Raw genomic sequence first — 27,665 nt, forward strand, 5'->3', positions numbered from 1 at the left:
GGTTTGGATCACTCCCAAACAACCCAGAGGCCCCACCTATCCTCCTCCATATCTCTTTTTCACTCAAGGTAAAGGGAAAACAAAGGCCCCTTCAGGTGAGAGGTGAGTCACAAGGACCGGGAAAGGCCTGCCCAGCTCGAGGAGGTAGCTGGGCTAGGCTGGGGCAGGAAGGAAGGTGGATGCTATCCGGGTCACCCCAGAGGGGAGCAGCAGTGCTGGGGCACCTGGGGGAGAGAGGGAGGGCCTGGCGAGGGCTGGGATGAGAGCCGGAGGTGACTGGAGGCAAGGGAAGGGAAGAGATGGGAGGCCGCAAGGAGGAATTTTGGGGGAGGGGCAGGCACCGGGCTGGGGCAGGGAATTCCGTGCTTATTATGTAGGGCAGATAAATTGGGTCCATGTGGTAAAATTAGCCATAAAGACGATTATTTCTTTCAGCAGTGGTAGTGGAATTCAACCACGGACAGGCCGCTAACTTCACAGAGAGAATGAAAGTGTGAAGCTTGAGGGGTTTAGGTTCAACAAATGAAGAGTGTTTTACAAAAGGTTATCTAATGCCTAACTCACACGGTTGTTTTGAGGATCAACAGACAAAGGAACTCTAACTCAGCAAGTAAGTCCATCTGACTCCCTCAGATTGAGAAATGGCCTTCTCTTAATTCTCAGTCTTGATCGGAAGACTACTGCCCAGCTGGTCCCACCTAAGAAGAGAGGTTGGGTTCTCGGGCCACTGTGGTTCCTTAAGGTAACAAGAGTGATCCTGTCTCGGGGACCGGAAGGACCTGAGCCGTCCTGCCACATCCCTTGCCGAATGCTCCCTCACTGCCTGCCTCTGCTTTAGGGTTTCAGAGCATCTGGATTTACAAGACAACAAGGAACAAGAGGAGGGGTGATTCTGATGGTGTTCCACCCTGGCCTGGCCCTTGCCAACAGCCTCTCCACGTACTGTGAACCACTGCTGCAACTACTCACCAAATACGTATTAACACACTTAATCCTCAGGGCAACCCTATAAAGCAGGTACTATTATCCCCATTTTACAGAGAGGGAAATTGAGGCGCAGACGTTTAGCAGCTTGCCCCGGCTCACACAGTTTGATCTTGGGACCTCCTGGTTTGATCCTGGGACCCGTGCTCTTAGCCACCACACTGTACCTCCACGGAGAGTCAGGAAGACTACACGAGAAAATGGGCACCAAGCACCCAGCTTGGCTGTGGCCCGCGGTGAGCGCCTGCTCAGGAAACAGCCGGCCGCCGTCCAATTGGAAATCCTGGCTCCACCCCTTGTGGGCGGAGTAACCTGGACAGGCCCAGGGGTACCCACCGCCCAGAGGGGGTGAGGGTGACAGCCTCGTCCCACGCTCAGCAGATGGCTGTGCCCGACAGCATTCGCACCATCAGCCCAGCCCCTCTGTCCTGTCCCCAGGGGGCCTCTTACCCAGGATGGAAACCGGTGCAGGGGGGGTGTAGGTGGTTTGTTCCCCAAATCCACTTCCTCCATCTTCCCCGCTGGGGGTTGCTCCTCCATCTCCATCTTCTCCGGTTCCTCCCGGAGCTCAGGTCCAGCCTCCACCTTGGGAAGGCTGGAGGAGTGGAGGGCTGAGAGTGTCCCAATCTCAATGCTCACCACGTGGTCAAAGTGCACAGGGCCCGCCTGGGGCTGGCTGTGGTGCCGCTTGGCCAGCTGGATGCTGTCCCGGTGGGTGCTGGGAGCCCGCACCTTCGGCAGAGTCAGGCTGCAGCCGGGGCCACCTTCCCTGGCAGAGGTCTTTGTCCTGGGAAGCGTCCCTCCCTGAGCAGTGACCAGGCCTTCACCCCAGGAAGCCAAACCATGCCTGGGGGTGCAAGGCTTCAGGCACAGCTGGCCAGGAGAGCCCTGTCCTCCCAGATGAAGTGGAAGGGTCTTGGCTTCTGATATTTCTCCAGGGTGGACCATACTGGAACTAGAATCCTCCAAGGGGCTTCCTGCTTTAGGAACAGAGTCCTTGCTCGGCAGAGCACCTGGAGAAGGTACGGGCATAGCTGCCTTCAGGGCACCCTGGGCCTGAGGCCCACCGTCCTGCCCCACTGGCTGGGCTCCTGGTCCTGCAGGGACAGAATCCTGCTCTGTGGTTCCCTGGGGGGCCACCAGCAGCTTCCCCGAAGGTGCCATCTGAAGAGCTGTGGTTGGGACAAAAATAGGCATGTTAACAGCTCCCTCGATTCAGCCCCACGCACGCGCACGCACACACACACACACACACCCCACTCCCCCGACTCCCGCACATGCTGGCCCGCTCACCTTCTAGTGCACGTTGAAGGGCTCCCACCTGCTCTACCAGGTGCTGATTGCAGCTTTTCAGGTGCTGATTCTCCATCTCAAGCTAGACAAAAAGAAAAATGGAGATTGAGAATACTCAGCCTACACATTCAGACATATAATTCAAAATAAGATTAAAATTCTTCTTAAAGATCAAATCTACACAAAAGAACCCGTGGTGCCCCCCAATCCACTGCTGACTCTCCCGGGAGCCCTGACCTCCTCCTCTCTGCGCTACATGGTTGTAGATGGGAAAGAATTCCATTTGGCAGCCCCTGTGCTTTCTTTTCTAGGCTTTTGGGGTTTTATTTTAATAAATTTTATTTATTTATTTTTGGCTACATTGGGTCTTCGTTGCTGCGCACGGGCTTTCTCTAGTTGTGGCGAGCAGGGGCTACTCTTTGTTGCAGTGCATGGGCTTCTCATTGCAGTGGCTTCTCTTGTTGTGGAGCACGGGCTCTAGACATGCAGCCTTCAGTAGTTGTGGCATTTGGGCTCAGTAGTTGTGGCTCGCGGGCTCTAGAGTGCAGGCTCAGTAGTTGTGGTGCACGGGCTTAGTTGCTCCGCGGCACGTGCGATCTTCCCGGATCAGGGCTCGAACCCATGTCCCCTGCATTTGGAAGGCGGGTTCTTAACCACTGTGCCACCAGGGAAGTCCTTCTTTTCTAGGTATCTTTAACCTTCTAAAAAAATGGTGAAATATAACACAAAAAAAACTGCATTCTACACCAATGAACAGCTTAACAAATGATTCTGAAATGAATACTCATGTGACTGCCACCCAGATTAAGAAAGAGGAATTTGCCAACACTCCAGACATCCCGGACTTGTCCTTCCCCAATCACAAGATCCGCCCTCCCCACTAAGGCGACAACTCTTCTGAGTCTATGAGATTCCTTTCCTTGCTTTCTGTGTTTTACCATCTAAGTATGCACCCTACACACATTAGTGTAGTTGTGCCCATTAGAACTTTATATAAATGCAATTATTCAAGATGTACTTCTGTATCTGGCTTCTTCTGCTCAACATACTATCCATGAGATCCAGCCTCAGGGTGGCTGCATTTTCTTTGAAATGAAAGCCAACACACTTTTTTGTTGTTGTTGTTTATAACACAAAAATTTTTATTTCCTTGCTTATATTTTATATCATATGTATTCTACTCAGTTTCACATGCTTTATTTATCCTGGATCCAGGATGAAGGAGAAAACCCTATCTCCTGGAAAAAGGAAAAGGACAATAATAAATTCATGTGATGGTTCTTTTCTTTTTTTTTAAACTTCTTTTTCCTTTTTTGGCTGCATTGGGTCTTCGTTGCTGTGCACAGGCTTTCTCTAGTTTCAGTGAGCGAGAGCTACTCTTCGTTGCGGTGCGTAGGCTTCTCATTGTGGTGGCTTCTCTCGTTGTGGAGCACAGGCTTTAGGCGCACAGGCTCAGTAGTTGTGGCACACGGGCTTAGTTGCTCCGTGGCATGTGGGAACTTCCCGGACTAGGGCTCAAACCCATGTCCCCTGCATTGGCAGGTGGATTCTTAACCATGGCACCACGGGGGAAGTCCCTATGCTGGCAGGTGGATTCTTAACTACGGTGCCACCAGGGAAGTCCCCATGTGACTGTTCTTGAAGTTTCTAATTGAATATAGCTTACATATATGTCTAGAGCAAGTCATATAAACAAGCATAATGTCCATGATCTGCAGAAGCATATTCCTTCCTCAGGGAGGCATAGCACATCTTATGGCAAGGGGCAGGGATATATTATCCTTCTACTGGAAAGGAGTCGGGAACAATATACAACCTATAAAAATTACTTTTATCACAGTAGCAACTTGCTTGTATTTTTTTTGTCTCAGTTTACTAATTGATAAATTGAAGATGGCAGTAATCATTCCACGAAGTTGTCATTGAGAGTAAATCAGTATCTATGTTTAAAATGCCTGCCTTAGAACTTGATGCATTGCAAGTGTTTAACAATTGTTGGTTAATTACATTCTTCTTTTCCAATTATTCTAATGATTTTTATCCTGAGCTCTAGGACCCAGATTTTTCATTGTTTGATGTTTTATTCTCACCATATCATTTCACCATGTCATAATCCACAGGCCCTTAATTCCTCATTATCTTCCCTGACAAAACATACTTTTTTTTCTTGTTTCAACCTTTGATAAAAGTAACTTTGACCTCTTATTCACCTAGGAGCAAAAAATAACCGTTCTTCCATTGTCTCCAGCCAATATGCCAGGTCCTGTTAATAGGCTGTCTAGTACCCATTCTAATTGGAAAGCCAACACACTTTCATTGAGCTTTTAGCAAGAGATCAGGGCTGTGGAAGATGCAGGTTAGAGGCATCAGCTCTGTCCCCAAGGACTTGTAGTCTAGCAGGTGACCTGAGATGTGTGTCCACAGAAAGGACAGGAGGCAAAATGAGCCGCTACCCCCTGCAGGTGTGAGCCACTTGTGTCAGGAGTGAGTGTTCACCCTTCCCCAAACTTCAATTCCCCTTCCTTCTGTTTAGAAAGAGGTTGTTTTTTGTTTTTTTGCTAGCAGCGCTGTAGCTTCTAGTCCTGATTTCCTAAATAAAGCTGTAGCAAGTGATGAGCTATGAAAACGGATGGACAGAGGTGGAAAGTAGAATAGAGGTTACCAGGGACTGGGGGGAGAGACAAGGGGGAGTTAGTGTTTAATGGGTATGGAGTTTGCTTGGGGTGGGAAACGTTTAGGAGGTAGTGGTGATGGGTCCACAACACTGCGAATGTACTTAATGCCACTGCATTGTACACTTCAAAAACAGCTCAAGTGGTATATTTTATGTATATTTGAGCACCAAAGAAAAAAAAAGTTAAAAAGAATGGAGAGGACAGAGGGTGGATGGTAAGGACTGTGTGTGCTTCTCAGAAGGAAGCTGATGGGACCCCTCAGAAGTGAGACTCATTCTTTCTCCCCAGACACAAAGCAAACCAGGAGCTCTAGGGAAACCCAACTCTGACAGCAGGAAGGGAAAAATGAAGTGAAGTGTCTCAGTGTTTAAGCTGAATGAGAGACAAACGGTTAACAAAATGAAAAGCAGGCAAGGACCCACAAACAGATAGAGGTAGAAAAACGCAGAGGGACAGGAGCAGCCCCACGCAGGTCCCTTGCAGGCTTCCCAAGATAAGCTCTCACTCACCTCTGCTAACTTCAGTGTCACCCATTCCTTGATCTTTGCAGCTTTTTCTTGAACGATTTTTGCTTCCTCAGCTCTCATCTTCTTCTGCAAGATAGAGAGGGCCTTTAGTTCATCACGGTGGTCACCGTTTTAGTGAATAATTGGAGGTGGGAGGCCCTGAGAAGAAATATTAAGGGACTGGATGGAGGTCGGCCGATAGGAAAAAATACATTCATTTATGAATTCTTAGAAAATATTCTTAAAGTGAGAAAGGCCTTCCTAAGCATAATACAAATCCCAAATAGCCATGAAAGAAAAGACGAATAAATCTATATCATCTCTATAAATTACTATATGACAAAAAAAACAAACAAACAGATGCCCCTAAACAAAATGAAAAGCCCAATTGGGAGATGATTTGCAACACAAATGACTTACATACAAAAGGGATAATTTGAAATTAACAAACCAATAAATACATGCAAAAGATATAAATAGGAAATCAACAGCAAATAAAGGGAAAGAAACCCATGAAAAGCTGTGCAATCTTCATTATTATTTTTAAAATGCAAATAAAAGTGACACACCATTTTCCTCTACCAGACTAACACAATTTAAGTTTGATATAACCCTAAATTGTCAAGGTTGTTGGAAAACAGCCCACCTCATACAAATGGGCAAAGCCTTTTTGGGGAAAAACTTGATAATATTTGTCAACATTTAAAATGTCCATACCACTGATCTAACAAACCCACTGCTTAGGAATCATTAATTGCATTACTATTTGATAAAGCAACAAAAACAAAAAACTCAAAACTGGAAATAACCTAAGAGTCCACAAATAAGGGCTTGGCTAAATAAACAAAATGAAAATGGAACACTGCTCTGATACACAGGAAATGGTCACAATAAACAGTGGTTAGTGGTGAGGAATGAAAATGAAGGATGGGGACGGAGGAAAAATGTCATTTTATACCCTTTTGGTCTTTTTGTATTTTTTACTATAAGCATGTATTACCTTTACAGTTAAAAAATAAAAAAATAAAGGTAAATTAGCACATGAGGACAATTCTCTCAAAATAATCAACAGTATACAGTGATCCCTCGGTATCTACAGGGGTACTGGTTTCAGGACACCCAGCAGATACCAAGATCTGCGGATGCTCAAGTTCATTATATTGATGTAATAGGGTGAAGCACAGTCAGCCCTCCGTATTGGTGGGTTCGGCATCTGCAGATTCCACCAACCACGGACCTAATTCTGTGGATATGGAGGGCTGACTGTACTATGCCCTTTCATATAATGGATCTGAGCATCCACAGATCTTGGTATCTGCGGGGTGTCCTGGAACCAATGCCCTGTGGATACCAAGTGACCACTGTAAAATGACTCAAAAGCGAGGTTTGTATCTAAAGAATAGCAGCCTAGGAGAGAACAAAATACAGGCTTTGGGGATTTGGCTCTGCCTCTGAGGCTTATTTGCTGTGGGGCACTGGGAAGGCCACATCAGCCTCTGGTGATGTCATCTCTAAAATGGGCGAAGATACATCTCCCTTCTGGACCATCTTGAGGATGAAGAAAGTGCACCACACAGTGCCTGAGGCACAGGTAATCAACAAGTTCTAGAACGAGTACTAGTTCCCTGCTCTAAAAAGCATGGAGGGACTTCCCTGGTGGCACAGTGGTTAAGAATCCGCCTGCCAATGCGGGGGACATGGTTTCCAGCCCTGGTCCAGGAAGATCCCACATGCCATGGAGCAACTAAGCCCGTGCACTGCAACTACTGAGCCTGTGCTCTAGAGCCTGCAAGCCACAACTATTGAGCCCACATGCCACAACTACTGAAGCCTGTGTGCCTAGAGCCCGTGCTCTGCAACAGGAGAGGCCACCACAATGAGAAGCCTGTGCACCGCAACAAAGAGTAGCCCCCGCTCGCCGCAACTAGAGAAAGCCCGCCCACAGCAACGAAGACCCAAGGCAGCCATAAATAAATAAATTTATTTATTTATTTATTTAAAAAAATAAAAATAAAAAGCATGGAGACAACTGGTGTACTCTCAGTTGTTTAGAGACCAGCAGTAATGACTTTGGTTATACTTCTAGGGAAAAACTGCCTCGAAGTTGTAAGATGATGGACATAAGCTCCAAACAAGGGAGTCTGTGGAAATGAGATGGGCATATGGAAATGTCTGACTCAGTATTTGAGAGCTGGCGAACCGGTAAGGTTACCTAGGGGTTTGCAGACGGGCCACAGGCCAAATCCAGCCTTCCACCTAGTCCCTCCCTGAACAGCCCTGCCCATTCATTTCTGTATTGTCTAGGGCCACTTCCAGGCTACAGCAGCAGAGTTGGCTAGCTGCAACAGAGACCACGTGGCCTGCAAAGCCAAAAATATTTACTACCTGGCCCTTTGCAGAAAAAGTCTGCCGACCCCTGACCTAGGCTGATACCCTGATATTTATGTGGCTGTGGAAGCTGAGGCCCAGAGGGTGAAATGACTTGCCTCTGTCAGTTTGTGCCATGGTTGGGGCTAAAACCAGGTCTACTGACTTGCAAAACAGCATTCTCTCTCTTCTGATCTGGACCTATTATTATTGTAAAATGATTTTTTTTCCTGACCTAAGTAAGCTGTAGCAGGAATCATTTTGTCCACCAATTCCCAGGTGCTACCACTTCTAACTAGGAACCACTCAACAGAGAAGACAGGTATCTAAAATCAGTGGGAGGGCTTCCCTGGTGGTGCAGTGGTTAAGTATCCGCCTGCCAATGCAGGGGGACACGGGTTCGAGCCCTGGTCCAGGAAGATCCCATGTGCCACGGAGCAATTAAGCCCGTGCACCACAACTGCTGAGCCTGTGCTCTAGAGCCCGCGAGCCACAACTATTGAGCCCGCATGCCTAGAGCCCGTGCTCTGCAACAAGAGAAGCCACCGCGATGAGAAGCCCGTGCACCACAACGAAGGGTAGCCCCCTCTCGCTGCAACTAGAGGAAGCCCACGTGCAGCAACGAAGACCCGATGCAGCCAAAAATAAAAATAAATTAATTAAAAATAAAATAAAATCAATAGGAAATTGATGAGAGATTCCATGTGTCAACATTCTATTGATATTTCCCCATGATTTTTCAGGAACACATGGCGTCCCACACATTGTGGGAGGCACATCCCACAAAGGAAATGTTCAGTGACTGTCGATGAATGATTACGAATGTGTCCATGGTAGTGGGAAGGCACCAGCAGGATTAGCTGGGACCTCCATGGAGAGTACACATGTGGAAAATTGCAAGTTGTCTGGCCATGCTGTGAGGTTTTCTGTTGGAAACAATGGAGCTCTGGCACCAGGGAAAAGCTGGGTGGGTAAGACCAGTGGCAGAGGGAAGAGACAGAATTAGGATGAAGCTGATGGGATCGTGAAGGGGAAGCTGGGCCCAGGGGACTGGCAGGGGGGTGTTCCAGACGTCCCCTCCAGAACAAAGATGCTGACTGTGGCTGGAATACTGGGCAGTGACCTCTCCTGGGCTCCTATGCACTTTTCAGAAGAGATGGCAACTCTGGTCTCTGTCTACTCAGGTTCATTGAGAAACTTTGGCCGAGCAGTTGACCAAGGCTGACGGTCCAGCTCTGTGCTGCTCTGCTACTACGTGACCCACAGGTTGGCAGGGCACAAGACCAGGGTGGAAAAGGAAACGCTCTCCTTACCAAACACCGACCTCAGGTCTGATACTGTACCCAGATTCCCTGAGTTCATTCTACCGACAGCCCTATGACGTACCACAACCCCTATTTTACAGATGCGTAAAACGAGAATCAGCGACTTAAGTAGTTTGCTCACTGGTGCTAAAGAGGGGATTCAACCCAGGTGAGTCAGCCTCCAAGGTCCCTTTCCCACCATATCACCTGCCTGGCTCTTCACGCACCTTCCAATACATCTCAGCGAGAAAGAACAGTCTTGTGAGGGAGAGAGTCCCCACCACCGGTGGCCCAAGCAGAGGGGCTCTGCTCAAGGAGCCGTGGGCAGTGGGTGCAGGTGCTGCAGGGGGGCACTGGCACTTACCTGCTTCTCCAACTGTGCCTCCAGCCGGCCGATGAGTTCGTCTTTGCCCTGCATGGCATTCAGCAATTCTTGGTACTTCCGGTGCAGGCTGCCTGCTGAGTCCACATTCTTCAGATTGGACAATTTCACCTTCTCTTCCATCACACCCACCTGAAAAATACCAACCGTCTCATAGGGTTGGGGTACAGTGTGTGAAATGGCCTCCAACATGGGATGGGATGGGATGGGATGCTTCCTGATGCCCCAACCTGTGACTCTCAGGCAGAGCCCATACCCAGGGCAGTTGGGGCCAATTAATTCAATGACCACTTATTAAGCCTCATCTGGGCAAAAGAAGGAATTGACAAGGAAGGAATAGCAGGGTGTAGGGCCATCTAACTTTGGGGGCCCCAGTAGGGACAAGCTGGGCAGGTCAAACAGCCCTGGAGAGGAAATGCTCCAGCTTCACTGTGGCAGAGACATATGCTGCTCACTGAATGTCCATGAACTTCCCGATACTTTGCAGCCCTCTTGGAGTTAGATGGCCATGGAATTCACTGCAGCCAATGGGCCTGAGTGGAATGACTCAGTCATTTCTGGGCTGAAGTATTTAAAAGCTGGCGCACAAGGACCCAGCTCTCTTTCCCTGCCATGGCAACCAAGGAGGCTGCATGTTCTAGCTGGTTCCGCTGGAAGATGGGGAGCTCCATTACCTTGGATCCCTGAATCACCGTGCGAAGTAGAATCCCTGGCTAACCCTCAATGGAGAGGTACCATGAGTGAGAACTAAATGTGATAAACTGCAGACACGTCAGACTTCATTGGTTACTCAGCATAACCTAGCCTATTTGGACTAAGCCACTCACCTGCTCACTTCACTGACCCTTACCCAAAGATTCCTTCATGCCCACAGAAAGCCCCAGGCACCTTCATTTGTTCAGAAGGTCTAACACATGGCTGCTGGTTTTCCTCGTCCCTGTAAGAGGCTTATCGGTGTGACATGTCCATGTGTGCCCAGGGAAAGGGTCAGGAAAGGCCAATGGTCATTTCCGCTGCACACTCCTGCCATCCCCTCCCCGGTTACCTGGGTCTCCGCGTCCTCTGCTCTCTGCTCTGCCTCCAGCAGCCTCTGCTCCAGCTCCTGCATCTGCTCAACCAGAGAGGAAGGGAGATCTAGGTGCAGTGTCCCTACTGTGAACATGGCATCAAGGCAATGCATGTGAATTGTGCAGATGCTACACACAGGCCGGGCTCAAACTGCCCATCTCAAGGGGCTCAAGGATGTCAGGGTAAAGATTGCCGTGGCAGCCCTCGGCTCCCTTATCCTGAATTTCTTGGGCAGGTGAAGAGCCTAGAGCTGCTGTCCTCTCTGCTGAGTGAGGAAAAGCCTGGGTCTTTCTCCCTGTGGAGGGCGCCCGGGGAGGGGGAGCAGTACCACCGTCGTTCTCCCTGAGGCATCCTCACCCTTACTCTTGTTTTCAGGCTCCTCTCCCAGACCTCTCTCTCCTCTCAGCACTGGGCTGCAGGCAGTGCCCTGCCATGTGCCTGGCATGGAACGTGCTCCCATGTGAGCCCCCATCACATCGGATATTCCTTCCTACCCCAGAATGGCTCCCTGGCTGGGGACAAATACTTCCTCCCCTTCTTTCAAGGATGCCTCTGACTGCAAATGGCATTCACAGGTATGACCTTATTTGATTTCTTTAATCTTAAGCACATTAAAAAAAAGTTCTATCTAGCTACCAGTCTGGAATCGTATGCCAGTTGGCCCAAGAAAAGGGACCAATGTTCTCATACACAGAGCCTCATCAGGGACCAGATCTAAGGTGAAGCCTAAGGAGCAGCTCACCAGCCCACGGCCCACACGGCATCTCTGCAGCTTCGTGAGCTCACAGCCCGTTGAGTGAAGTGTGAGCTGGCTTTCAGCTCCCACCCTCCCCCTGGCCAGGGCTCAGAGTGCACTGCCAAAACCTTACACCATCACACAGAAGTCCTGCGGAAGCAGAGGAGAGCCATACATTCCACTCTCCTACCAAGCGCCATGGGCCACGGCCTAGGCAGGCAACTGCTTCCTTCCCCGCCCTGCCTTGCCCCAGGGCAACAGGTATGCTGGAAAAATACACTAGAGGCAGAACCTCCCAGCCTTGTCCTCTGTGAGGCTGTACAGGCCTTGCCTCCCAAGCTCCAGTCCAGCCCTGCCCACCTTATCTCTGCAGATTTGGCCTTTTCTCTGGCTATTCAACCTCTCCCTTTGGCCTGGACCCTGGCTTGATATTTACCAGTGAACTGAGCAATTAATTTTTTCTCTTTCCCAACCTCTCATCTGCTCAGCTGAAATGCTGCTTTCCCTCCTTGATTAAAAGATGGAAGAGAAGGAGCCCTCCAGCCTGGTGCTGGGCAGTAAAAGGAGGGTTACCCGGGGGCAGTTCATGTTTGAGAACCTGGGGAAACTCTGTTCTCAGGGCCGCCTTCCCTCATCCGTTTTATCCTCCTTGGGGTTGGGGAGAGACAGATGTTTTCAGTACACAGTCCCTCTGAAAGGACTGAGGATCCCAAGTAAAACTCAAGATTTACAACCCATGTGACAAAAATGCCCCCTGGGCTCCCAATAGACAGGACCATCTTTTTTTTTTTTTTTTTTTTTTTTTTTGCGGTACGCGGGCCTCTCACTGTTGTGGCCTCTCCCGTTGCAGAGCACAGGCTCTGGATGTGCAGGCTCAGCGGCCATGGCTCACGGGCCCAGCCGCTCCGCGGCATGCGCGATCTTCCCAGACCGGGGCACGAACCTGTGTCCCCTGCATCGGCAGGTGGACTCTCAACCACTGGGCCACCAGGGAAGCCCAGACAGGACCATCTTTGACAGGCATTCCTGTGCTCAGGCCGAGGATGTTTGCATCTCTTCTTTCCTTCCTCTCCTGTGTTTAATAAACATGATGGAACCTCTTGACTCAAGCCTGAGAGAGTGGGTTGGTTCTGGCCAGACTCAGGCATCAATTACAGCCAGACGGCCTTTCCAAGATCACACAGTCCTTGGCCCTTTGTAGCCATGGGGGAGGTAACAGCATAGAATAAACCAATATTATGGTTATAGGGGTGGCTGCCTAGCACACAAAAAAATTCTACTTGGTGGCGGGGTTGGGGAGAGTGACTGACACATAACCATGACCAGGTTAGTACTATATAACCCTTCCCCCTTGGGCACCAGAGCCGACTCTCTCCCCCCAGGAGCGAATCAGGTTCTCTCTCCCCACGAATCTGAAATGTGGGATTAAGAGGCCAGAAATGAGAGCCAGGGGGCTGCACCAGAGAACGTGCACAAACTTTACCAAGTCCTGATTACCAGGTAGGTTCTTTAGTTCTCTGAGATGTCCCAGGCTCGTCCTAATAAATTCCCTGTTTGCTTAAGCTGGCCAGAGCTGGCGTTTCTGCCCTCATCAGAAACACACCCCCTAACTAATACAATTACTGGGAGCATTTAATTTTTTTTTTTTTTAGATGTTGGGGGTAGGAGTTTATTAATTAATTTATTTATTTTTACTGTGTTGGGTCTTCGTTTCTGTGTGAGAGCTTTCTCCAGTTGTGGCAAGCGGGGGCCACTCTTCATCGTGGGACGCGGGCCTCTCGCGTTGTGGAGCATGGGCTCCAGAAGCGCAGGCTCAGTAGTTGTGGCTCACGGGCCTAGTTGCTCCGCGGCATGTGGGATCCTCCCAGACCAGGGCTTGAACCCGTGTCCCCTGCATTAGCAGGCAGATTCTTAACCACTGCACCACCAGGGAAGCCCGGGAACATTTAATTTTTAAGAATACAATGAAATACTGAATGGGAAGGCTTTGGATTCTTGACAAGTTTCCTAGATTAACCTTCATTAATTTACTTATTTTTAACTTTTTATTTTATATTGGGGAAAAGCCGATCAACAAGGTTGTGATAGTTTCAGGTGCACAGCAAAGCAACTCGGCCGTACATACACAGGTATCCATTCTCCCCCAAACTCCCCTCCCATCCAGGCTACCACATAACATTGTGCCGAGTTCCCTGTGCTCTACAGTAGGTCCTTGTTAGAGATTAACCTTCATTTAGATCTGACATCTGCTCTGTAGCTCAGAACACATACGATTTCCATAGGAAACGATCATTCATATTCGACTTTACAGATGGAGAAACCAAGCTAGAGGGATGACTAGAATGTATTTGAGTCCTACCTCCCACTTGGGCATTTCCATTTGGGTCAAGAGTGGTCAATAACACTGGTCAGAAGCAGAAATCACTCTGTCATTGACAACATGGTATTTTACCCCCCCAAGATCTTAATATTAGATATATTTTAAGGTATGCTATCAGCGAAGCAGATGGAAAGGAAGGCACCCCTTGGAGCCTAGGGTCTCCTCCCAGTCTTGGCCCAACAGACACGTGGTCCTCCCTGCTGCCAACCCTCCAGCCATTCTTATCTTCCGGGCAAGGACACTCGAGACTCAAAGCGCTCTGTATTCACCTTTAGGCTGGAGTATTCTCTTTTCTCTAAAGTGAATTTCTGAACATTAAAAGTATTTGGAACATCTGGAAGTTTTTTAAAAGAGGAGAGTACAATGACCGTCTATGTATCCATCACTGTGCTCCAACAGTTACCAACATCCTGCCATCCTTGTTTGAAGAGAATATCTTTAACATCATGTTTCCCTCTGTTTTTATGAAAACACATTTTCTTCATTGCCACTGGAACACTCCCAGGGGTGTCTATGCCGGTATATCATGTTTGGGGTTTTCAAACTCTTCTTTTAACCCCAGCATCAACACTTCTCATGATGGCAGATCATTCCTTATGCTCACTTAGAGGGCCACACCTGGACCTCTGAAAAGCCGAGTTACTTGCAGGCCCCCCTTATTTGGGTTCTGTTTCTCCTTTCAGAGGGTTCCCTAGGACCGTGTCCTCAGCTATCCTTTTAGTCTGTGGGTCTGGCTGACACACCAGCCAAGGCGGTGTCAGGTTTGGGCATCTGACTTTTAGGCAGGATCTACTTTCACCAGCTGCGACTTAACCCGAGACTCATAAGCCACCCTAGAACAGGCTGCAGCGACCTGATGAAATGCACTGGGCACCAACCTGGTATTTAATCCCCATGTCCACAGCTCCTTGTTACACTCGGTGACGCTGTGAAATACTGGCCCCAAAGGCAGCAGGCACCCTCTCGTGCTCCCAGCACAGACCTGCGTGCTGAGTGGTGGTCTGAGCCCAGAGCCACACCAGGCTGGGTCTCAGCTATCCCTCTGAAAAGGGTTCAACATTCTTACCACTGCTTTGCACCGGCTGGAGAGAATGGTACAGGTAAGCCTAAGGCTCTGGAGCCTGACTGGCTCCACCACAGTGTGGCTTTAGATACATTCTTAACCTCTCTTTGCCTCAGTTTCCTCACCACCTCCTAGTATCCACCTCCTAGGACTGCTGTGAAGATCACAGGAGATGCCTCATGTCAAGCTCACGTGCACAACTTGGCACTTACTGAGCAGTTCACAGCTATAAGCCACTTGTTGGATTTTCATATACAAAGATGGCACTTAGGACCAGGGTCAGCTTGCCTGGGACAGTCCAGTGGTCACCTGTCATCCAGAATAATTAGTAATAGAGCCTTCTTTTCTCTCTCCAAAGTGTCCCAGTTTAGATGATAAATTACCCGGCCTACTTATGATCCATCTACAGAAAGAATGGCTTTAAGTCAGAGGTTTCCAACTATTAGCCTACAGAGCATCACGTAAGACCTACAGTGCTGCGGGCATTTAGCCGACACAGATATAACTAAACAAGGCCACTTGTTATGTGTCCAGCACTGGTTAAAGCACTTTACACGTATCAACTCATTTAATCTTCATCCCAATCCTAGAAGGCAGGTCCTATCATTATCCCTGTTGTATAGATAAGGAAACTGACGCAGAGGGGTTAGGTAACTTGACTAACCTCACACAGCTAGGAGGCGGAGCCGGGATTCAAACTCAGGAGGACTGGCTCTGGAGTCTATTATCCTCTTAGCCACCGTGCCCCTCACATCCAAATCTCACATCCCGTAAAAACCCAGATTCCACATGCAATCCCCGACTTCCAGCTTCTCCTGAAAACTCAGGAGATCTGGACACGCTAGGATTACCTTTTCTCACGGCAATACATGGCTTCCTCCTCAAGCTGTAGCACACTGCCCCGAATCCTTACTCATGTAAGTTTAGTTACCTGCAAGCCTTTGAGACTGCAACCCCCAGTTTTAGTTGTTAAATGGTTCTAACTCTGTTGTAATCAAAGACAATGTTTCTCAACTTTTTGTTTTTTTAGTATCAAATCTTTTGTTCAATTGAAATCATATGCTCATTCCCAAGATAAAACTGGGGGGCCGCCCTGCTGTCTGAGTTCAGAAGAGGCAGGAAAGAAAGGACTCCAAGTCTTGTCTGTGGGTCCACTGCTCCCCACCCCCCCACCCAGAACCCCCTCTGAGGCTCAAAGGGCTCAAGGCGTCCACTAGAAGGACAGGTGAGTGGGCCCAGGGACATGGCCAGGGCAAGAGTTTGTGGCAGTAGATTTCACACCCTCAGGGGCATAAGGATTCACATGGAGCTTGTTACAGATTCCTGGGCCTTGACTATAGAGGTTTTTATTTAGCAGGTCTGAGGCATGGACCCAGGAACGTGCTTGAAAAGAATATCCCAGGTGATCCTGATGCACGTGGTCTACAGACCACACTCTGAAAAACACTAGATTGGCCACCGAACACAAAGCAAGCATCCCAGGGCAGAGCCCCTATTGGCAAAGGATTCTTCTCGAATGGCTTTATAGGAGTACAAAGCTCTAGCAAGACTATGGTTCCTGAGAAATACTATAGTGGGCCTTATTAAAAATGGGGGTTAGGAGAATAAAAAAATTTCTCTACGCGCACACACACGTACACACGCACGCACGTACGCACTCATACACAGTGAATAAAAGTTCTAGAAGGCAGCTACTCCCAAAGCAAATCGGATCCGTCAGCAAGGAGATCTGCTAAGGCTGATTCTGTGCTGACTTTATGCAGATTTAGTCGTGACAGCCTTAGTATTCTCCTTTTAAGGTGCCTGTGGCCTTTTCACAAATTCTGAGGTATTTACGGATATGTTTTCTGGGCCTTGTGTTCTATCAGCACGTTGTGAAGCTGGTGTCTAAACTGAATCACCGCCTCTGTATAATCCGTGGTGAGAGCGGGGAGGAGCAATAGTCATTGTTCCTTTGTTTAAGGGACTGAACTGAACCATTTATACACTCAAAAAAAAAAAAAAAGTCCTGAAGTACAAATTTTTGGTATATAAATATAAAACTGAGTTACTGTATTTCAAAACATTGGTTGGAGAAACTAGTAAGGGATTCTAGAAAAAGAGGAAGTGCACACCGTCCCACCGGAACAGGCCTCGGGAAGAGGGGCCTCAGTGAAAAATATTCAAGCTCAAAAATGACGGATGTTTTATTACGTAATGTCTTCTCTTTAATAGATCCACTCAAATCCCTTTTGGAAGCAAAGAGGGAGTAAATAAATAAAGAAATTTTAACTTGTTTTAGTCCTAATATTGATGCCATGTGTTCATCATGATACAAAGCTCTTTTGAGGATAGACAGTATACTCCCACTTTTCTGATGGGAAAACTGAGGCACAAGTTTAGCAAGAATGAACAAAGTCCAAGGGACTTTTAATATCCAGCTCTTAGAACAGCATCAGTTTTTAGATTGATCTGACTACCTCCGTGACTTCTTCAACCAAGAAGAGCACTGGGGAAACGGTTCCCAAGAGCAGACAAGATGTGAACTCTAAGACATGCGCCATTCCCTCAACTTCTGTGCTGGATGGAAAGTGACCCACAGCTCACCTGGCTTCGGAATGGGTGGCCTGGGCAAGGGCACGTCAGACCGTGACACGTGTCCCAGCGGAAGCAAGGTCTAGGGCTGCCTCCTCTCCTCGACCTTCCTGCCCTCTCTCACCCTTAGGTGAGGGATTATCCTGTCTCGAATGGCAATTCTGCAAGAGGGAGTCAGGTACGAGCAGACTGTGCGGTGGGGAAGGAGGAGGGCTTGCTTCCAAGCCTTAGTGGCCAGTGCGCGGTATCTGATCCCAGGCGGGGCCGGGCCCCTGGGAAACTCACAGGCTTGGCCTGCCCTATACGACCGCCTGCAGCGAGTGAGTGGCCATCCATCATCCAGGCAATGCAATCTCCACGGGTGGCCGGGCGGGCTGTGTGGAACAGCAGAGGTGGAGGGGACAGGCAAGGGAGGGGGCTGGCCAGAGGGACCCACCTGACCTGGCTCACCTGGGTGCAGGTGGGTACTGATGATGACTAACAAGTAAGTTCTGGGAGCAGCAACAGAGACAGGGGCCGAGAAACCTGGGTCATCTCTTCCTGTGACCTGAAAGTTACCTTGACGTATTGGGGAAAACCTCTAATGAATTGTTGAACCTGGCCTATTGGTTTGGGGATGACAGCAGGTGACAGGCATAGCCCTGACATTGAGCAACATGGTGTTTACGGCCTTAAGGTTTCCTGCCAAGAGGTCCAGTGTCGGGCTAATGTCCCAACCCTCTTCCCTACTTAAGTCTCCCAGCCCATGATTCCTAGTCAAGGTTTCTTTCTCTCCCCTCCCACACCGCCAGGCTCTTCTGTCCTGTGTCTATACACTTCTCCTTTCTTTACCCAAGTCACATTCTGAGCCCCCAACATTGTTATGGGAGGGCATTCTGGTTACTTTGATGGTGAGCAAACACAGTCTGGAAGAGAAGAAGGGGCCGATGTTATAGAAGTTCAACCTACCCAGACCCAAGGGGCTGTGGAAGAAGAAGGTGTTTGTTTATAATGTGTTTGAGGCCCCTGGGGAATAGAGGAGGAAGGCATTTAAAAACATTTTTCTATCATGAAATATTTCAGGCCAACAGAAACATGCAGAGAATAATTTTTTAAAACATGTATCCACCATTCATCTTGGTCAAATCTTAATTTTCGTCATCTCTGCTTCTGCTGTTTCTAAGAAATGGACCACAACAGACAGTTGAAGCCCCCAGTGTACCTCTCTCCAATGTTACCCCTCTCCTTCTAAGTGTACTTACCCTATGCTTGGCTGTGTTTACATTTTTGCCTCATTTGTATACACCCCTAAACAACAGAGAGTACTGTTTTGGGCAGGTTTTAAAACTTTATATAAACTGTATTGTTCTATATATATATCCTTCTGATCTTTTTTGTTCAATGTTGGTTGTTGAGATTTATTGACCTTATACATGTAGCTTTACTTGACTCATTTTTAACTGCAATGTAGCATTCCATCGTACAGATACACTCAACATGGTTATCCATCCCCCGCTGATAGACATTTAGAGTATTTCCAATTTTTCATGCATCATTGCTGCAAAGGACATTCTTGTATAGGTCTATTTATGACCAATATATTTGGATTCTTTCTTTTTTTTTTTTAACTGAAGTATAGTTGGTTTAAAATGTTGTATTTGGATTTATTGCTACCATTGCATTTTGTGCTTTGTATTACTACTTTTTTTCTATACTCCTTTCTCTCTTCCTCACCTGGATTTAATAGACTTTATTCCATTTCCAGTAGCTGCTCTCCTGATTTGAAAGTTATATGCTCTATTTCTGTTTGTTATTTCTATTGTTCTAGACTTAAAATCTAGACTTAAAGACTGCTATTTGTTCCCCACGTTCTGTTCTCCACTTCTCTTTCATACGACCTCTGACTTTTAACAGAGCCTATCGTTATCCAGAATAAAGACTACACTTTGCAATCTTTCCTGCAGCCTGGTATAACCACATGAGTGAGTGGCCAATGGGACGTGAGTAGAAGGAATGAAGGCAACCTTTGGCCCGTGCTATCAAAGGGAAGGAGTTGGAATGTGGACATGAGGGTGAACCACCTTCAAACATGTAGCAGACCTCCCCCCAGAGCTAGATTGCTTATATCTGGAATGTTACAGGAAAAGGAATGGACTTTTTAAACATATATACTGGTTGGTCTTATCCTGCTTCCTAAATCTGAGGCTTTAAGTCTTTCACCGAGTTTGGAAACTTTAAAGCCATTATCTCTTTGAATCATGCCTCTCTTTCACTTTCTTCTCCACTTCTGGAATCTCCATAAGGATCCTGTCATTCTGGCAATCACATCTCAGCCTGTGTCTTCATCTCTCTATGCTGCCCTCAGGTCTGTCTTTCTGTTCATGAAGTCTGTCTCACGTGGTGCCTAATCTGACATTAATCTATCCACTGAACATTTAATTTCATTGCAAACATTTTTCATTTCTGGCAGTTCTATTTGGTTCTTTTTCTCATCTTTTTGGATGGTGTCTTGTTCTTGTCTTATATTTTCAATTACTTTATTATGTCTTCAATAGTTTTTTTTGGTGGGGTGGGGCATACCACGCAGCTTGCAGGATCTTAGTTCCCCGACAGGAATTGAACCCAGGCCCTCGACAGTGAAAGCACAGAGTCCTAATTCGCCAGGGAATTCCTTTCAATAGTCCTGAACACATTGATTTAGTGTGTTGCCAACAGTTCTATTATTAGAAGTTCTTGTGGTGACCGAGTCCAGTTGTTTGTTGCATGCGTGGACTCTCACTCACTGTGGGTTATTCTCCCAAGGATTTAGTCATTGTGGATCATATATTCATCTTCACTAAGGACTTTTTTTTTCCCTGTGGGGATCCTGTGTAATCAGGGCTGAGGTCTTGTTCCTCCAGGAGAGGTTCTGTGTCTGCTTCTACAAGGTCTCTGGGGGTATCACTGGCCCAGAACTTCAGGTTCCTAAACCACACAGATAGTATAAATTCTCATGTTAAACCACTAACATCATCAGGCTCTCGGGGAACAATTTTTATTTTCTTTATTTTTCTTTTTTCTGCCCAGAGCCTTGGCTAAGTATGAGAAGCTGTTCTGTTGTCTCCCTGTGCTGGTGGATGATTTTCTTCTCCTTGTCCACCTTTTTATTTCGTGTAAACTCCTTTGATAGTCCTGACTTTACCTGGAAGTTTCCGTTTCAGCTCCAGCCTCCAACTGGCCAGACCTCATCTCTGTCACCACAGATGTTAAAACTCAACCTTGAAAGTTTCATTACTAAAGGGAGGTCACACTCACCCGTCCCAACTCAGCTGCCCAACTCAGTGTTGAGTTCCACTCTGGTTTTTCTTCTTCATTTTGCCCCCTGAGGATTCCTCTTATTATTATTATTTTTTGTGGTACGCGGGCCTCTCACTGTTGTGGCCTCTCCCGTTGCGGAGAACAGGCTCCGGACGTGCAGGCTCAGCGGCCATGGCTCACGGGCCCAGCCGCTCCGCGGCATGTGGGGTCCTCCCAGAGCGGGGCACGAACCTGTGTCCCCTGCATTGGCAGGCGGACTCCCAACCACTGCGCCACCAGGGAAGCCCTCCTCTTATTTTTTTAGTACATAGCTCTGCACTTAGAAGGATATTTTAAATATTTAATCTAGTATGAGTAGGTGTCTCATGGTGGTCATTTTTAGGTTATTACTAGAAACAGAAGTCTCCTGGCTCTGAGATGTGCTGTAGACCAGCTGGCTGAATCAATCCCTTCTTATCCCTTCCTTCCCTCACACACCTCCAGTTCCATACACGAGACAAAGTTCTCAAATTTGATAGTGTACAAAACCAACTTCTGGGTGCTTCTGAAACATACAGATAATTAGCAGCACGAGACTTGGATCAGGAGGACCGGGGTGGGGCCCAGGAATGTACACGGTTAACCAGTACTCTAGCTTTCTGGCATGGGGGACGCAGGACCACACCACTGTCTAAGGTTTCTTTCCCTTTCCCCGAGGTGGCTGAATTCTACTAGCAGTACCTGAACCACACCCAAAGGAACCCTGCCGGTCTCCATTCTGCAAAGCCTGAACTAGGCGATAGCAATGCCAACACACCCAAGGTTCATGAATTCTAGTCCAAGCTAGTCTAGGGCCACTTCCCTCAGCAGTGGAAGGGCAGAGGTGATGTCAATGACTGGTCTTCCTGGACTCCAGGTTGTGGGGTTGTCAAAAAAACAGGTCATTTATGCAGGCTTTATTCATCAAGACTTTGACATTACTTAGAGGTGGACTGAATTTTACTTTTGTACTAGGAAAGAAGGGTTTACTAGCAGATGGCTACTGTAAACAAAACTATAGACAGAATGGTTGATTCAATTAAGATATATATATTTTAGTGTAGGTTGCCACGTTCTAGATGGGTTATGCTCCAAAATGCCTCTGAAAATAGCCGTTTAGAATGTGTATCTTCCCATGGAAACATTATGAATAATGGTCAGTTTCCCAGCCCAGCCCACCCAAACCTGTAAAGATAGGGCTTCCCTGGTGGCGCAGTGGTTGAGAGTCCGCCTGCCGATGCAGGGGATACGGGTTCGTGCCCCGGTCCGGGAAGATCCCACATGCCGCGGAGTGGCTGAGCCCGTGAGCCATGGCTGCTGAGCCTGCGCGTCCGGAGCCTGTGCTCCGCAACGGGAGAGGCCACAACAGTGAGAGGCCCGCGTACCGCAAAAAAAAAAAAAAAAAAAAAAACCTGTAAAGATAATAACTGTTTCCATTTAAAACCGACTCTATGCCAGAACCGTTATATATGTCATCTGATACAATTCTCAAAATAATTCCGAAAGGTAGACATTTGTGTCCCTGGCTGAGAAGTGAAGGGACTTGCCCACTGTCACGTAGCTAGGAAGTGGCAGAGCCAGGCAGGTCTGGCTCCAAATTCTGTATCATTGTCACCAGAAACCAGCCTGCCTTCCACAGCTCATAATCTTAATAGAGGGTGAACAGCAGGGTGGGGATATCCATTCTTCTCTCCTAAAATATCTTCCTTCCCCACATTGAGGAAGAAACGTTAGGGGAATAATAGAACCTCCACTGTAGATACACGTGACTCAAGAGATGATGCACGACCATGAAGATCTGTATCATTTCTTTGGTGTGTCATATGGAGAAGCAGAGTAGGAAAGGATGCAAGATGACAGATTAGTCAACTGCTTAGAATTTGGTCTTTGAAAAAACAAAGTACCTTGGGTTTCATTTTATAAGAATGGAAAGCACCTTATTAAAAGTTCACCTTCCTGCAACAGAGAATAAATAAGCCCTGGAGATCTAATGCACAGTATAGTGAATACAGACAACAATATTGTACTATAATCATCAAACTTGCTAAGAGACTGGAACTTAATTATTCCAACCACTAAAAAGAAATGATAATTATGAAATATGATAGACGTGCTAATTACTGCTACAATGGCAATCATATTAAAATATATAAATGGATCGAATTAACATGTATGCCTTGAATTACACAATGTTCTATGTCAAATATATTTCAATCTATCAATCAATCAATCAAACCGCTCAGAAAAAAAAAGAAAAAGAAAGTTGGCTTTCCCCAACTCTCCCTCTGACAGTGACCTCTGCAGAGACATTAGAGGCTGCCTGCTCTCCAGGACTCACCTTGTCGGCCAACAGCTCCCTTATCTTGCTGGCCTGCAGGCGGAACCGGAAAAGCTGGCTTTCCAGGGCCAGGCAGCGCTTCTGCCAGTCCACACTGGTCCGGGTCTCCACCTTGAGTTCTGCCATGATGGAAGCAACTTCTGGAGATTCCAGGGAGCCCTGAGGGCCAGCACACAGAGAGGGGAAAAGATACGTAAGTGTGTGAGCAAGAGTTCTCTGAGGAAAGGAGGAGGAGACCAAAGGAAGACAGAGGAAACAGGGCGGGGGGGGGGGGGGATGGGGAAGGTAAGTGAGCCTGGCTCTCCCTCTGTCCCATGGCCAGTTCTCTGAGCTCAGCACGTCCCGTTCCATCAGAAGGTAGCTGCGCAACCTCAGGAAATCACAAAACCCAAGAAACCGCAAGGAGGACCTAGTCTCATCGTTACAGAAGTGAAAAGTAGGGCTCATTTATGGGCTTCCCTAGTGGCGCAGCGGTTGAGAATCCGCCTGCTGATGCAGGGTACACGGGTTCGTGCCCCGTTCCGGGAAGATCCCCCACATGCCGCGGAGCGGCTGGGCCCATGAGCCATGGCCAACGAGCATGTGTGTCCGGAGCCTGTGCTCTGCAACGGGAGAGGGCCACAACAGTGAGAGGCCCGCGTACCGCAAAACAAACGAACAAAAAAAAGTAGGGCTCATTTGTTTTTCATTCAACTATCCATTTAACAAAACTTTATTCATTCAACAAACATCTATGTGCCAGACACTGTTCTAGGCACTGAAGATGCAAAGGGAAATGAGAGAGGTCCCCTTGTCTTTTTGAAGAACTCTTAGTAAAGTCTAATTGCAAAATTACAATGTAGTCGCAATTGCTAATCAATATGCAGAGAAATGGAAGCAGAGAAATGGAGTGGACTATGCTGGGGGGAGGGTGTTTAGGGAAGGCTTAAAGTGGGTAACAGATTCATCCATGATCACGTGGCTAACTGGAGGCGGAACCCTGGTTCCCAGCTGAGTACTGATTCTTTACAACTATATAGATTTTAGATGGGAAAAAATGGAACGAAAATGTAATGCTTCAAATTTCCTTGACAACTTTCTATTTAGTTGGGATTTCATATATTGTCATCAAATCATCCTGTTTTGGAACGGATGTTCATTCTTTCCTTTATGTTATAAAATGCAAACCAGAAAATTGGTAGATATTTTGCTGTAGCCTCTGGAGAAAACCACAAGTCTTTAGAAAACACTTTAGACAAATTCAGAACAAGCCAAGGAGACACCTATAATATTTCCAGGCAGGGGAATTTACCCAGATGTCTCCTGAACATATTTTAGAGAAAGAAAACCTGGGTCGGGGATGAGAAAATGAAGAAGGATGTATGAGTGTGTATGAGAAGGGAGACACAGGCGCAGAGGGGGCACAAAGCAGAGAAGGGCCGGAAGACACATCCACCACCAGGACTTTTTAAATCCCACTTCCAGGGTGCTATTAATAATTATGTTTGGCAACAAGCATAAATTTGGTCTGTCCCAAACCATGACATATGGTCTCCCTACTATCAGGTGATTTTAAAGAATAATTGTTAATTTTCTAGATTGATAATATATTATTTATTTATTTATAATTTTTTAAAAATTTATTTATTAAAAAAAATTTTTTTGGCCACGCCATAGGGCACACAGAATCTTAGTTCCCCGACCAGGGATCGAACCCATGCCCCCTGCATTGGGAGCATGGAGTCTTAACCACTGGACCGCCAGGGAAATCCCTATTATTTATTTATGTATTTATTTATTTTTAAAATTATTTATTTGTTTATTTTCGGCTGTGTTGGGTCTTCGTTTCTGTGCGAGGGCTTTCTCTAGTTGCAGCAAGCGGGGTCCACTCTTCATCGCGGTGTGCGGGCCTCTCCCTGTCGCGGCCTCTCTTGTTGCGGGCTCCAGACGCGCAGGCTCAGTAGCTGTGGCTCACGGGCTTAGTTGCTCCGCAGCATGTGGGATCTTCCCAGACCAGGGCTCGAACCCGTGTCCCCTGCATTGGCAGGCAGATTCTCAAGCACTGCGTCACCAGGGAAGCCCTATTATTTTTAATTTTTTCAATTTTTATTTTTTTGGCTGCTCCGTGCAGCATGTGGGATCTTAGTTTCCCGACCAGGGATCAAACCCGTGTCCCCTGCAGTGGAAGCAGAGAGTCTTGATAGTATTTTTAAATGTCATCTGTTAGAGATACATATGTCTTACAGGTGAAATGTTATAATGCGTCGGGTTTGCTTTAAAACACTTCACCATAGGAGATGAGGAGTTGGAGTGGAGGAAGATACATGCTATAAGATTTGTCAAAACGCTGATAATTTCTGAAGCTGGGTGATGTGTATACTGGTCTCTCTACTTGAGTATATGCCTAGAATTTCCCATAATAAAAATTTGTCATTAGAGAACAGACTTGTGGTTGCCAGGGGGAGGGAGGGAGGGAGGGATTGACTGGGAGTTTGGGGTTAGTAGAGGCAAACTATTACATTTAGAATGGATATACAACAAGGTCCTACTGTATAGCACATGGAACTATATCCAATATCCTGGGATAAACCATAATGGAAAAGAATGTAAAAAAAAGAATGTATATGTATGTATAACTGAGTCACTTTGCTGTACAGAAGAAATCAGCACAACATTGTAAATCAACTATACTTGAATTTAAAAAAAGAAAGGTTAAAAAAATTGTCATTTAAAAAAAATCTCCTTTCCCTTCTTCAGGAGCCACATGGCTTCAGAAAACCCAGCCACCTCCTGTATGATAGGTTAACTACCAATATTGCTTCCCACCCCACATCTGACTGTTACATATCATTCTCCCATTATACGCAACAAACAGCTATTATTTATTGAGTCCTTACTATATGCCAGGCACATGTGGCCTCTTTAATTTTCATGAGAACCCACGAGACAAGGAGTGGGCACTAGTCCACACTCTCAGGTGAGGACACAGAGGAACAGAGAGTTCTGTAGCTGGTAAGTAGTAGGGCTGGGATTCTCATTCCAAAATGCCTGTTTTTAGCTACTGTGCTCCTTACCCATCCCAAAACTGCAAACAATGTCGATTTCACAATGAGTCGGGTGGACTGTTAAGAATGAAATATTTTATAGGGCCTCTCAGGATCCTTGGCAGTAAGGCCAACCTATACCCCAGATTTCCCAGGGTGCCCTGGTCTCAAATATTCTGACGCTTTAACCTCCATAAGCACAGACATTTATCATGTGTCCTGACTTTTTGTTTAAAAAACAGGGTCAGTAGACCCGTAGAGAATGGCCCAACAATTAAACCACTGATGGGTCAGGTGATGGAGTCTTTCGGTTCTGGGATGCTCAGAACACTGGACACATGACCTCAGTCAGCCCTGCTCTCCCAGAACTGTCATCCCAAACAATCCGACATTGTGACCTCCCAGCAATCCCCACCTCAAAAGACTGGGACCAACTGGAACGGGCAGGAAGACAAAAGATGAAAACAAAACATGACCTTCTCTGAGCTAAGATCACAGCTGAAAAGACACAACAGAACCTTGTGGGGCCTCCACAGAAGGCCCAAGGCTTCATGTTTGGTTTTCTTTGTCCTTTAAGGGGATTTTACTTTCCCTGTATAATTAAAAAAAAGAAAAAAAAAGTGGCAGATCCGAAGGTAGGACCTTGGACTCTTGCAACCTAGCCCTGTGCTAAGAATTAGCAGTAAAAGCACCCAAGTAAAACCAAAGGGCAGGGGAAACTCAATCCTTTTGTGTTGTTAAAAAAAAGTTTGGTGAATGTTAATTCCCTCTTATTGATTTTCAAAACTGCAGTTCAGATTCCACAGGGAGAGTGGAAACCCAAATTCTCAAAATCTCCAGGGACTCTGGAAATAAGATATGTCCTTGGTCTCTGCCTCGCTGTGACACCTGAGATCATACCTAGTCTGTAGGCAGCACTTTCCCCAATCCAGCATCCTCATGACATCAAGGATTTGAACCCATCAAGTGCTCTGCTAAATCCTCTCCCTGCCTTGGGGATGCTGGCAAGGGAGATGGCACTCTTGTTAGGCTTGTCTCGGCATGGGAAGAGAGCTAAAAGGTTTCTAAATGGATCTGGAGCGAGGTGCCTGCTGCCAAGCCAAGGCCCAGAGGCTCTTCCGACAGAAGCAGGTGGCCAGAGCTGCGGCTATATAACACAGGATGTTAAGGGAAGGTACCAGTAAGATGAATCTCAACTGCTAAGTCACCTTGTACTTGTACCTCCCATAAAGATGCGCAAGGATAAGCAGAAAGAACTTGCAGAATGGTCCTTGACTCTTCAAAGCATTGCTTTATCAGGTGTTATTTCTCTCGTTACCCTCTGGATATCTCTGAGATGGAGGACAAGTGATATAATTCACAGTAAACAGATGAGAAAACTCATCACATCTGTGGCTTGCTTACAGACACACAGCCAAGTAGTATCAGAGCTGGGCCCAGAATCCTGATCTCCCAACATCTAAAACTGTCCTCTTTCCATGAAGATGCTTCCGTAGTGGTGGTAGAGTCTTATGCTACCAGGCTAGCCTAATGCACATATAGCACTAATGTGTTGTGTTAGATGAGGAAATGATATGGGATGTGAACTGGGGACAAACCCCAGCTCAATGGTTTGTTTCACGTTTTAGCTTCAAACATACATACGTAGGGAGAACAGTACAATAAATCCCCCTGTGCC

The 27,665-nt window shown here is 47.0% G+C and overlaps 1 protein-coding gene across 3 annotated transcripts in view; it reads right to left on the reverse strand.

Annotated features, from left to right (window-relative positions):
- The window catches only part of PLEKHH1 (pleckstrin homology, MyTH4 and FERM domain containing H1), a 51,778-nt gene that overhangs the window by 19,963 nt on the left and 4,150 nt on the right, over positions 1-27,665 (reverse strand). For all 3 annotated transcript variants that reach the window (XM_060095957.1, XM_060095955.1, XM_060095958.1), the window contains exons 2-7: positions 22,965-23,123; positions 10,557-10,619; positions 9,494-9,643; positions 5,462-5,545; positions 2,278-2,359; positions 1,435-2,156 (exon numbers count right to left, since the gene is read on the reverse strand). In XM_060095957.1, coding sequence (XP_059951940.1) covers positions 1,435-2,156; positions 2,278-2,359; positions 5,462-5,545; positions 9,494-9,643; positions 10,557-10,619; positions 22,965-23,123 — 1,260 coding nt within the window. The remainder of the gene's footprint in view (positions 1-1,434; positions 2,157-2,277; positions 2,360-5,461; positions 5,546-9,493; positions 9,644-10,556; positions 10,620-22,964; positions 23,124-27,665) is intronic.

This window comes from Mesoplodon densirostris, chromosome 4, assembly GCF_025265405.1.
Source record: "Mesoplodon densirostris isolate mMesDen1 chromosome 4, mMesDen1 primary haplotype, whole genome shotgun sequence".
NCBI classification, from domain to species: domain Eukaryota; kingdom Metazoa; phylum Chordata; class Mammalia; order Artiodactyla; family Ziphiidae; genus Mesoplodon; species Mesoplodon densirostris.